This window comes from Pelodiscus sinensis, chromosome 1, assembly GCF_052426305.1.
Source record: "Pelodiscus sinensis isolate ZL-2025 chromosome 1, ASM5242630v1, whole genome shotgun sequence".
Taxonomy (NCBI): domain Eukaryota; kingdom Metazoa; phylum Chordata; order Testudines; family Trionychidae; genus Pelodiscus; species Pelodiscus sinensis.
The window spans coordinates 332,916,647-332,929,768 of NC_143052.1; the positions used below are offsets into that span (position 1 = coordinate 332,916,647).

The following is a 13,122-nucleotide window of genomic DNA, read 5'->3' on the forward strand; positions in this document are numbered from 1 at the left end:
AATCCAAGTCTGGTACAAGTCAATATTTTCATTAATGACTTAGATAACGTGAGGAGAGTATGCTTATAAAGTTGCAAATGACAATAGGGCCGATAGCCTTGCCAGGCTCCTGAGCAAGACCCCCAAAAGGTGAGTGGCTTCAGGTGGAAGGAGTGGGGCTGAGGCTAGGCAACCATTAGCACCACCCAGAGCCTTGTGCCTCTCCCAGGCAGCCCTCAGAGTACATCACATAGTGCTCCAACAGTGATTTAATGGGCCCACAGACTCTGGCGGGCTGCGATAAGATCTATTTTGTATCACTGGGTCCCAGGACAATTGCTCCCCTTGCCCCTCTCCTGACACACACACCCCGATGGTGGGCCTGGCAGATGTCATCAAGCTGGGAAAGCTTTCAAACATTCTGAGGGATAGAAGTGGAATTCAAAACAACTTGACAAATTTGAAAATTGGTCTGAAATCAACAAGATGAAATTCAAACAAGTGCAGAGAACTACATTTAGGAAGGAAAAAAATCATATGCACAACTACAAATTGGTGAATAACTTACCAGGTGGTAGTAAAGGATCTATTGGTTACAGTGTACCGCAAATTGAATATGAATCTACAACATGATCCAGTTGCAAAAAAGGCTACTACCAATCTGGAATGAATTAACAGATAACGGTCCCTCTCTTCTTGGCATTGGTAAGGCCTCAGCTGGAGTACTGTGTTCAGTTCTGAGCAGCACACTTTAGGAAAGCTGTGGACAATTTTAAGAAAGTCCAGAGAAGAGCAACAAAAATGATAAAAAGTTTAGAAAACTAGACCAATGAGGAAAGGTTAACAAAACTGGGTTTATTTAATCTTGAGAAAGACGGAGGGGGCACTCGACAACAGTCTTCACATATGTTAAGGACTGTTATAAAGAGGATCAATTGTTCATCACATCCACTGAAGTAATCGGCTTATTAATCTGCAGCAAGGGAGGCTTAGCTGAGATAAGAGAGAAAATGTCCTATCTATAAGGGTCATTAAGCTCTGGAAGAAGATATCAAGGAAGGTTGTGGAATTCCCATCACTGGAGGTTAACAAACACCTGTCAGGGATGGTCTCAATATAACTGGTCCTGCTTCTGCTTTGTTTACTTTTTCCACACCTGATTTTATAGGCCTCTATAGTCATCTCTTCCAAGCTGAAACGTCCCAGTCTTATTAACCTCTCATCATATAGCAGGGGTTTCATAATCCTAATAATTTCGTTGCCCTTTTCTGAACTTTGTGCAATTCCAAGTTCCCTTTTTTTTTTTTTAAGATGTGGTGACCGTATTTGCATGCAGTATTCAAGATGTGGGAGTACCATGGATTTATAAACAGGCAATGAGATTTTCTGTCCTATTTATTTCCCTTTCTTAATGATTCCTAACATTGTTCGCTATTTTTTACTGTTGCTGCACAATGAATGGATGGTTTCAGAGAACCGTCCACAATGATTCCAAGATTTCTCTCTTGAGAGGTAACAGCTGATTTAGTTCCCATCATTTTATATGTATAGTTGGGATTATGTTTTCCAATATGCATTACTTTGCACATATCACCATTAAAATCCTTTTGAAGCTCCTCACAGTCTGCTTTTGACTTAACTATCTTGACTAGTTTAGTATCATCTACAAATTTTCCCACCTCACAGTTTTCCGCTTTCTCCAAATCATTTATGAATATGTTTTATAGGATTGCTCCCAGAATGGACCCCAGGGGACACCGCTACAGGTTGGACCTCTCTGGTCTCAAATGATGGAATTTGCTGGACCAGAGAAGGTCCCATGCTAGTGGCTCTCCAGAACATCTTCCCTCCCCACTAATGGCCCCAGCTGTGTCCCCCTGTCGGGCTGTCGCGGCCCCAGACTGCCCCGGTCCCATGCGCACAATCAGGGCTGCCATGTTCCTGGCCCCAGCCCTGCTACTGGGGCTGCCATAGCTGCTGCATCTCCAGCCCCAGCCGCGCTATTGGGGCTGCTGCATCTCTGGCCTCAGCCCTTTGTGGCTGCCATATCCCCGTCCCTCCTATTGGGACTGCCACAGCCACTGCTACACTACCGGGGCTCCCATGCAAGTGCTAGTTTCAGCCCCAGCCCTGTTGGGCTCCGAGCCTCTAGTCCTCTTGCCACTGTGGCTCCCAGCCAGGATTCCCTGTTGGAACACCCGTGGTCCTGCCGGAACATGGATGTTGCCAGATAAGGGAATCCTGGTTTTGGGAGGTCCAACCTGTAGTTACCTCTTTCCATTCTGAAAACTGATAATTTATTCCTATCCTTTGTTTCCTATCTTTTAACCAATTATTAATCCATGAGAGGTCCTTCTCTCTTATCCCACGACAGCTTAATTTTCTTAAGAGTCTTTGGTGTGGGATCTTGTCCAAGGCTTTCTGGAAATCTAAGTACACTATAACTACTGGATGCCCCTTGTTTACATGCTTGTTGACCCCTTCAAAGAATTCTAGCAGATTGTTGAGACATGATTTCCCTTTACAGAAACTATGTTGACTTTTTTCCCAACTATGAAATCATCCAAATACTGTACACATAAAACAATACTTTAGTTGCATTTCAGAAATACACTTACGGGTATTTTGACCCAATCCACTCCCATGCAAAGCTTGGGTAAATGGACTATGCCTTTGAGTTCCCCACTGTGGCCAATAGGAAGGAATTATGACTCATCCCTCCAAGGCCACAGAACTGAAGCAGGGCCATTCTACAGTCTATGATCAACAATACTCTGACCCTGGCTCCACACATTAGACTGATGCTGCTGTTTTGGCTAGAGATCCACTGGCCATAACAATCTCTCCTGTACCATTCTGTGGGCTTTCTGGAGAAGACTGAAGAGGCCTCTTTCAATCATAGCCATTCCTGTGCATTGCAGTTGTGTCTCTTCAATTGTGCTACAAGTTTTTGTGGCCCCTGCTTAGGTTTAGGGGTTTGGCTCAAAACAGAGAGAGGAGATAGTTTTAGGGAAATGGGGTGTGTGGACTTTACAATAATTGAACCTGTGTGGCACAGAATAAAAGTAAAGTCATTTCATATTAGCTTTAAAAATGATATTTTCTTGTAGTTAATTATTTGTGGTTTAATACAAAATAAATCACCTACTTTATATACTGTGTCAAATATCTTGGACGCTTTGAATCATGTATTGTAAAGTATATTGGCCATATATTATCCATGAAGTCAGTTTATACGGAAAAAATTGTAACGAGAATGCGATCAGGTTACAGACATTTAGAATCAATTATATCTGAAAGGAAACATATGGAAGAGAAACTTGAGAAAGTATTAGGATTAAAAATGTAATGGTTTTTGAATATATGGGAAAAGGGAGTCTGGAAATCCCAAAGGAAGTCTACTCCTCATTTGTTAATCATTTAGGCTTCTAATGTTTCATAAATACATTTTTGCTACAGGGGAGACTGACCATGCCTCACTATATTCAATTAGTCCACATCAGGGGTATTTAAAACAAATCAGGTATCAAGAACAAGAAAGGAAAAGGCCTTATAGCTATCCCTGAGCTTACTGCCAGGGGCAAGTATTTCTTTTTATTTGAAGGGCTTTCACTCTGAAATAAGCACTCTTCACCACCTCTTTCACAGCATGGAATACTTAGAACCTATGTTTCTCTGCTGCCTGTCAGGAATAAACTATAGGACCTGGTCCCAAAGAGAAAGCTTCAGACCTTCTACTCCCATAGAAGTAAATAAAAGCTGAGAGTATGTCTACACTAGCCCCCTAATTCGAACTAGGGAGGCTAATGTAGGCATTCAAAGTTGCAAATCAAGCCGGGGATTTAAATATCCCGCGTTTGATTTGCATCTTCCTGATCGGTCGCCATTTTTGAAATTTACAAGTCCGGACTAACTGCCCGCGTCTATACACAGTAGGAACCCGGTATTTCAAATTAAAGCCCTAAATCTAACAACCTGTTATTCCTCCTGCAAGGACGTTTAACAGGTAGTTCGATTTAGGGGCTTTAATTCGAAATACCGGGTCCCTGCTGCGTGTAGACGCGGGCAGTTAGTCCGGACTTGTAAATTTCAAAAAATGGCGACCAGCCGGGAAGATGCAAATCAAGCGCAGGATATTTAAATCCCAGGCTTGATTTGCAACTTCGAATGCCTACATTAGCCTCCCTAGTTCGAACTAGGCTGCTAGTATAGACATACCCTGAATGTGATGATCCCTTCTACTCTTATTTGAATAGATCACTATAAATGATGGCCAAAGGAAGGGTTTGGCTGTGCTTGATTTACCATCTTTAGAAGTATTGCACAAGATGTACCTAGTGCTCTTCCAGTAGACTTATACAGGCAGTCCCCAGGTTACGTACAAGATAGGGACTGTAGGTTTGTTCTTAAGTTGAATTTGTATGTAAGTCGGAACTGGTACATATTGTTGGGGAAACTCTAGCCAAACATTTCTCCAGAGCTCAGTTTTATTCTTCCACATCTCACTTCCCTCAGTCCCTTATTCTCAAGCTGAGGTGTCTGCTGAGAAAAGCTGCTCCGTGTCTCCCTGGTCTGCTGGGGGGAAGCAGCTAATGTGGGGTTGCCTCACCCCGTTTGTAAGTAGGGATCCGATGTAAGTCGGATCCATGTAACCCGGGGACTGCCTGTACTGAGGTAATACTGGATTTGGGACACAGAAGATCAACTGTGTAACCAAATGAAGAAGAGACAGGCAGGTGATGGAAGCTTGCTGTCCCACTTCAAAACCTTTGTCTCTGGGAGAAAACAAAGAGATTAAGGCTCTCCCAATGTTATCTGATGCAAAAGAGAGGATGGACAAAAAGTGGACACAGAAATGTCCTGCCAAAGTGGGGGCAGTTGAAGGCTGCTCGTAGACCAGTTCACTTTCAGTAGGATGTAGAAACAATAGGTGAAAACAAATGAAAATTTTCTGATCACCCCTGGAACACTCTTCCAGTAAGGGCAGCAGGGCCACTCCATTGTCCAAACTGTGCTTCTTTGTCAGTGGAAGAACCACGCTTATCCAATGCCAGTTTGAAAGATCAGTGGTTCAAGTACAGCAATTTAGAAGGCAAAGAGAAACAAATGAGAATAAGCAAAAGTTGTATTTTGTCTTAAAAACACTTGTCCATTTATCTGGAATAATGGATGGAATGCCTGCTTTCAAATTAAAATGCTGTGTTCCTCATATGACATTCATTATAGGCTTAGCACCATGTCTAACAATCAGTGTTTTTTTTTTTGTGGGGGGGGAGAGAGGAGGGGAAGAAGGTGCCGGTACTCCACGGGAAAAGTTGTTGAGGTCTGACTGGAGGTGCCGGTACTGCGTACTGAGTAGTACTGTCACAAAAAAAGCACTGCTAACAATTAATATTATGATAATAATCAAAAGGGACAAAGAATGTCAACCATATTTTCAGAGTTGAGGACTCTATTCTGGGAAGCAGTGACTCTGAAAAGATTTGGGGGTCTTGCTGGGTAATCAGCTGAACGTGAGCTTCCAGTGTGATGCTGCAGCCAAAAGAGCTAATATGAACCTGGAATGCATAAACAGGGGAATCTTGAGGAGGAGTAGAAAAGTTATATTATATTATCTCTGTACTTAGCACTGGTGAAACTGCTGCTGGAATACTATAGCCAGTTCTGGTGCCCAATAAAGGGGGATGGTGATAAATTTGGGAGGGTTCAGATAAGAGCCATGAGAATGATTGAAAGATTAGAAAACCTGCCTTATAGTGATAGATTCTGGGGGTTCAATCTACTTAGTTTCGCAGAGAGGGGAGATTTGATCTCAGTCTACAAATCAAAGAAGGGGAATATTTAACAATAGGCTCTTCCATCTAGCAGAGAATGGTACAGCATGATCCAATGGCTAGAAACTGAAGCTAGCCATAATCAGATTGGAAATAAGGCATACATTTACGCTGAGAGTAATTAACAATAGGAACCATTTATAAAGGGTGACAGTGGAGTCTCCATGACTGACAATTTTTTGTACCAAAACTGGATGGTTTTCTATAGGATATGCTCTATGAATTATTTTGGATAAGTTCTATGGCCTGTGCTATATAGGCAGTCAGACTAAATGATCCCAGTGGTCTCTTGTGGCCATAGAATGTCTGCAGCAATAGTCAGTCATTGAGCTATTGCTAAAGAGAAGAGCGAAAAAACCCACCGAGCACACAAAAGCAATGTGGTCAAGGGTCCAGCTATTTGGACCTGATTCTGATTTTATTCCAGATATTATAATTAAATCCACAACTAAAGTCAAAGTCATTTAGGGTCACATTTACAAAAGTGCCTGAGTGACTTATGAAATTAAGTCTCCTTGACTCAGGCACCTAGGTGACTTGGGAACTTTTGAAAAATTTACCCTCATTTTTAAAAGTGACAGAGGCACTTAGCATTCTAAATTCCAATGGTTTTCAATGAGATTTCTGCTCCTAAATGCCTAAGTCAGTTTTGAAAACAGAACTTAATTATTTTGAAATGTTATCCTTAGTAATTTGCATAGTCTAAAATTTAAATGCAAATTGGAGAGATATATCAGAAATCAACAAAACAGGTTAACTAAATCTAATCTGTTTTACAAGCAAAATACTAACAGGATGCAATGTGTATGAATAAATACTAAAAAGTGAAGAGAAAGATTCCTCAAACAACTATAACAAATACATTGCTGGTGCCTAATAAATAACTAGTAAATCTGAGAGTTTTCGAAGCAGTCTAAGAGTATTATGTGACAACTCCCACTGCACTTAGGCTATAATCACAACATTAATAACAATAATAATAGTCACATGCAAATGTTTTGCTATGGCTTCATATCTCTTTTTATAATTAACAATCTAACCTCGCAAACCCCATGAAGTATTTGACATATTGTACCCAGCCTATAGGGATACAGAAGTGTTCATTTATGTACTAAATATTGCTCTAATTGCTCCAAAATGAAAACAAATATACTACTTTTTTATTACCTAATTAGTGAATTGTATATCTGAAATAATATGAGCTAATGATAATACATCAGTTACTCCAGGGGTGGGCAAAAGGGCCCCCATGGGCTGGATCCAGACTGCCAAGTGGGTTGATTTGGCCCACGGACGCCGTGCCAGTCCCTCGCCCCCAGGCCAATTAGGGCCTGGGGGTGGAGGGGAAGCACACAAAGTTTCCTTCGCCCTGCAAGGAGTGTGTGGCACTTAGAGGTGCCATGTGCTCCTAGCAAGGCAGGAGGAGACTGTGCGCTCCCCTGCCCCCAGACCAATCAGGGCGGGGCCTGAGGGCAGAGGGAAGCACGCAAAGTTTCCTCTGCCTTGTACCTGCAAGCAGCTCACAGCGCGTAGAAGTGCCACGCGCTCCTGGCAGGGCAGCAGGAGACTTCACACACTTCCCGCTGCCCCCAGGCCCTGATTAGTCTGGGGGCAGAATGGGGAGGGTGCAAAGTCTCCTCCCACTGCCAGGGACATGGGCGCCTAGGGGTAGGGTTGCCAGGTGTCAGGTATTGTACAGGACAGTCCGGTATTTGCACACTCTGTCTGGTAAAAAAAAATCAGAAAATACCGGACATGTACAATGTCCGATATTTTCTGATTTTTCTGGCTGCACACCGGACAGAAGCCTAGCATGGGCGGGGGGACCGGCTGGGAGTCCCAGCAGGGAGGTGGGGCCGTGACTGCCGCGGGGAGACCTCAGTCGGTTGAGTGTGAGGAGGAGGGGAAGCCTCTTCCTCGCTCATGCGTCGCCGGGAGCCTGCACGGGACCGGCAGCAAGTGCCCAGGTCAGTCCCGTTCCCCGCCGGCCAATTTGCCCTCCGCCCCCTTCCCAGCCAGCTGGTTCTCCCCCACTTCCCTTCCTGATCTTCCCTGGCCAGCCCCCCTACACCACCCCCCAGCTCTGCTTCCTGCCGGCCCATTCCTCTTCCTGATCTCCCTCGGCCAGCACCGCTGCATCCCCGGCCCCACCAGCTGTGATTCCCACTCCCCATTAATCCCGGCCAGCGCCGCACCCCCCGATTCTCCCCAGAAGTGCTTCCTTCCCGCCCCCCCTTACTGCCGGCCAGCCCCATCCCCTCCCGGCCGGTCCCTCCTTCCCCGATATCCTGTGGACAACCCCGTTTCACCCGACCCCTCCCACCCACAACCAGCCCTGCTTCCCGTTGGCCCCTCCATCTCCCCCGGCCAGCCCCGTTGCCTCCCTCCCCCAGTTAGCTGTTTCCAGGTCCCCCACTTGCCGGCCAGCACTGCTCCCTTCCTGGCTGGTCCTCCCATCTGCCTCCCCCTTTTTTGCTCAACAACTTTGCCCCCCCCCTTTTTTTTCCTTCAACAAAATTTTTTCCCAGTGGTGGTTTTTTTGGGGAGGTGGGGGGTTCGGTATTTTTGTTTCAGCCATCTGGCAACCCTACCTAGGGGGAACCTCGGGGGGGAGAAAGAGGGAATGAAAGACTCACACACTCCCCCAACCCCCAGACCAATCATGGTCTGTGGGTGGGGAAGCAGGGAAGTATCCTGGCCTCACCCCTTCCACTTGAGGACACGCCCCTTCCAGTGCAGCCTGAGGCTATTTCCAACATTTCTGAAGCAGCCCCTAGTAAAAAATTATTGCCCACTCTGGGTTACTCTTTGTTTTACTCAGTTTTTAATATAGCTCTTAATCTTGTTATTGCTGTTATTCAATAAAAGAAATACAAGTATCTTGAATTCATAGAACAAAACACTAGTTTTAGACTGAGCACATATAGAATCATAGAATCACAGAATCATAGAATCATAGAACTAGAAGAGACCTCAGAAGGTCATCAAGTCCAGCCCCCTGCTCTAGGCAGGAACAATTCCAACTAAATCAACCCGGCCAGGGCTTTGTCAAGCCGAGACTTAAACACCTCTAGGGATGGAGACTCCACTACTTCCCTAGGTAACCCATTCCAGTGCTTCACCACCCTCCTAGTGAAATAGTTTTTCCTAATATCCAACCTGGACCTCTCCCACCCAACTTGAGACCATTGCTCCTTGTTCTGCCATCTGTCACTACTGAGAACAGCCTCTCTCCATCCTCCTTGGAACCTCCCTTCAGGAAGTTGAAGGCTGCTATCAAATCCCCCCTCACTCTTCGCTTCTGCAGACTAAACAGACCCAAGTCCCTCAGCCTCTCCTCATAAGTCATATGCTCCAGCCCCCTAATCATTTTGGTTGCTCTCCACTGGACCCTCTCCAATGCGTCCACATCCTTTTTGTAGTGGGGGGCCCAGAACTGGACACAATACTCCAGATGCAGCCTCACCAAAGCCGAATAAAGGGGAATGATGACATCTCTGGATCTGCTGGCAATGCTCCTCTTAATGCAACCTAATATGCCATTAGCCTTCTTGGCTACAAGGGCACACTGTTGACTCATATCTAGCTTCTCATCCACTGTAACCCTCAGGTCCTTTTCTGCAGAACTACTACTTAACCGGTTGGTCCCCAGCTTGTAACTATGCTTGGGATTCTTCCGTCCCAAGTGCAGGACTCTACACTTGTCCTTGTTGAACCTCATCAGATTTCTTGTGGCCCAATCCTCCAATTTGTCTAAGTCATTCTGTACCCTATCTCTGCCCTTAAGCGTATCTACCTCTCCCACCAGCTTAGTGTAATCCGCAAACTTGCTGAGGGTGCAATCCATCCCCTCATCCAGATCATTAATAAAGATATTGAACAAAACCGGTCCTAGAACCGAACCTTGGGGCACTCTGCTAGAAAGCGACCGCCATCCTGACATCGAGCCATTGATCACTACCCGCTGGGCCCAGCCTTCTAGCCATCTTTCTATACATCTTACCGTCCATTTATCCAATCCACAATCCCTTAACTTGCTGGCAAGAATATTGTGGGAGACCATATCAAAAGCCTTGCTAAAGTCAAGGTATATAACATCCACTGACTTCCCCATGTCCGACGCTGACTAAATTAAAAAGGAATCAAGTAGAGTTTGAGGGTGGGTTTTTTGGGTCTTTTTGGACTTACACTTTGTCCACAAGTTTCTTTGTTACAGCAATTATGTTCATTCGCCGTGATACTTCTTCACAGTGCTTTATCTTTCTATCTATTTTTGAAAATGCTACTTCTGGTGAAAAGGAATGCGTGGGAATTTCTTCTTTCCCTACAATGAACCTGGAAGGAAAAGGACAACACAAGGCAATTACATTTGTTACTTTAAAGCAACAAAATCTTTAAAAATGGATTCCACACATTAGTGTTAATAATTTTCTGCACTTGCTTTGGAGCATTGCCTCAGATCCTGAACTTTAGGAGGCAGGCAAGTGTCATTATCCCCATTTTAAGAAAGGCAACACGGCATCAAAGAAGTTGCACAAGGAAATGTCTGGCAGAGCTAGGAATGAAACCTAAGTTTCTGACAGACACAAGACTTAATCATGCACTGTGTCGTATATAGACATACTATGACTATATGCCTCCTACAGTGCCAGTAAAATGGAGCGTCTCCTTTATTCTCAGAGTGCTTTATAAATACAAATTATCATTAGCAAACATAAAGGACCCAGGACAAGACACAGAAGCAATGGATTTCTGGGATTTAGGATTCTTGTCTGTGGAAGAGGAAATGTTTAATGTTCTTTTACACATATATCACCTCTCCCCGTGCATTTGCACTGTATCCATTTATCATAATCCCCCCTTTTTTAAAATAGACACACACAGAAAAACTCTCCTTTCCTGACAATTCTATATTACTAGCCAATTAGCCTGACATAAGAAGGGATTTTCAGGTCTCTCCTCCATGTCGGTGTTCTCTTCTGAGCCTCCGGTCTCTCGCTCCATCTCTCTCTCTCCTCCTCCTACTGTCTCCCCCTCTCTCTCGCTCAGCTCTCCTCCGCCTCCTGCCTCTCTCTCTCTCTTCTCCTCCCCCTCCTGCCTCTCACTCGGGGGACCACAGAGCCCAAATGGCTGTTTGGGCTCCGCACTCCCCGTGCTGCAGGGGGGGCGCGGAGCCCAAACGGTCGCTTGCGCCGCTTGCTCCCACGTGGCAGCCTGGCTGAGCAGTGCAGAAGTCAGCCAAGCGCCACGGCGGGAGGCGAAAGGGGGCGGGGCAGTGATGTTCAAGGTCAGGGGGCGGGGCCTGGAGCCACTGTCACGCTGCACGTCACCACCCCGCCCTCCCTTTGCCTCCCGCCGTGGCACTTGGCTGACTTCTGTGCCGTTCAGCCAGGCTGCCACAGGGGAACAAGCGTCCGTTTGGGCTCCCCCATGGCAGCCCGGCTGAGCGGCACAGAAGTCAGCCAAGCGCCGTGGCGGGAGGTGAAGGGGAGCGGGGCGGTGATGTACACGGCCAGGCCCCACCCCCTAGCCATGTACGTTACCACCTCTCTTCCCCTCTCGCCATGGTGCTCGGCTGACTTCTGCACCGCTCAGCCAGGTCGCCGCGGGGGGGGCAAGCGACGCAAGCGGCCGTTTGGGCCCCGCACTCCCCATGCAGCACGGGCCACCCAGAGGGAACAGCCAGCATTTCAGGCAACAGCGCCGCTCAGAGGGAACAGCCAGTATTTCAGCATTACAGACTCTCAGTCACTGGGCTACTATATATACGATGGCCTTTTTGAAATATGCAATATGTCTCAAAGTACAGGAAAACAGAACTGTTTCTTTTAAGGAAAATCTGGCCTCCTATAAAGCAGCTTCCAGTGTACACATTTCCCCCAAATGGTCACTATGATGTAAAACTACTGTTTTTTTTAATGGTACTTACTTAAGAGCAGAGAATGTAAATCCTTTCAATCCATCTTTACATCTGAAACACAAAAATTAGACTTTTAGTTTTGTGTGACAATCTCTATCCAATGTAAATAAATCTCAGAGATAAAATATTGGTGTAAAACTGCCCAAGAACAACAACAATTCGAGGATAAAGACTTGATTGTTACAAAATCTAATAAAGGAAAATAAGCATGCAATTAATTTATAGTCAATGGGGACTACGCAATTTTCAGCATGAAGCACACAATAGCTTTCTGAAACTCCCTGGAAGACAGAGAACACCCAGAAGTCAAAAAGTCTATGATCAAAACTGATAGGGGTATGCAGATATTTAAAAAAGGCAGATCCAAGTTCTACCTTTTCTGCGACAATGAGACAAATATCAGACATTGTCTACATAAGTCACAAAATGAATTAGATGGCCACTGATTTGTTTGTTTTACAAAAAGCTCTCATAATGAGCTTGACAAAAATATAAACCTACTGAAAGGACTGAGAAATGTTTTGCACACTCTTTAGAAAAAAAAATACTCTGAGTTTAAGAGCCAGTGTGGAGCTGAATCCTGCTCTCCTTACTCTGGAAAAAAACTTCCACTGTGAAAGTGACCACATGCCAATTGTATGTCAGTTACTCTAGTTCTGCTGCCCTTCCCCATGAATGTCTTGGGGACTACTTTCGTGAATATGGACAGCAAGACCGGCTAGATTTGTAAATGCTTGTGTTGATTGCAGCATAATGTATAAGCTTTACTCTAATACTTTGATGTTTTAATTGGCAATTGGAGTGTTAGGATTTTGATGTTTTCTGAACTGTGTGCACTGATTACAACTGGAGCCTGCAGCTGCTACAGATTCTTCCTGGATGACTATCAGTGTAGAATGATAGCAGTGTCCTGCTGCTAGGGAAGCGAAGAGCAGCACTTTTTAATTTAGATATTTATGTGTTTTTTTAGAGGACTGTAAATCTGAAGGGACTAGATCATGATGAAAGTGCACAACAGACAGAATATACTGTGATGGAATTAAAAAGCTGCTATTTTATTCCACCAATTAAAGCATATATTTACATTAACAAAAGATAAAATCTTGCCATTATGATAGTTGCCAAGGCTGGGAGAGTAGAATCACAGAAGAATAGGCTTGGAAGAGACCTCAGGAAACCATCTTGTTCAACCCTCTGCTTAAAGCAACACCGACCCTAACTAGCAGGAGCAGTGGCTGAGCAGTAGATCCTTGTGCCATGATGCCCATGTAGGCCACAATGCATCAGGAAAGTTTGGGGTTCCACCATCCCTAAGACGTGTAACTGCTGCTTCAAAAAAGGAGCAGGTGTAGAGCATTTAGTGCCTGCTGCTGCTGGTAAGATGCATAC

The 13,122-nt window shown here is 45.0% G+C and overlaps 1 protein-coding gene across 2 annotated transcripts in view; it reads right to left on the reverse strand.

Moving 5' to 3' along the window:
• TMEM135 (transmembrane protein 135) overlaps positions 1-13,122 on the reverse strand; it is a 351,254-nt gene that overhangs the window by 27,390 nt on the left and 310,742 nt on the right. For both annotated transcript variants that reach the window (XM_075919397.2, XM_075919396.2), the window contains 2 exons: positions 11,743-11,784; positions 10,002-10,148 (listed from right to left, as the gene is read on the reverse strand). In XM_075919397.2, coding sequence (XP_075775512.2) covers positions 10,002-10,148; positions 11,743-11,784 — 189 coding nt within the window. The remainder of the gene's footprint in view (positions 1-10,001; positions 10,149-11,742; positions 11,785-13,122) is intronic.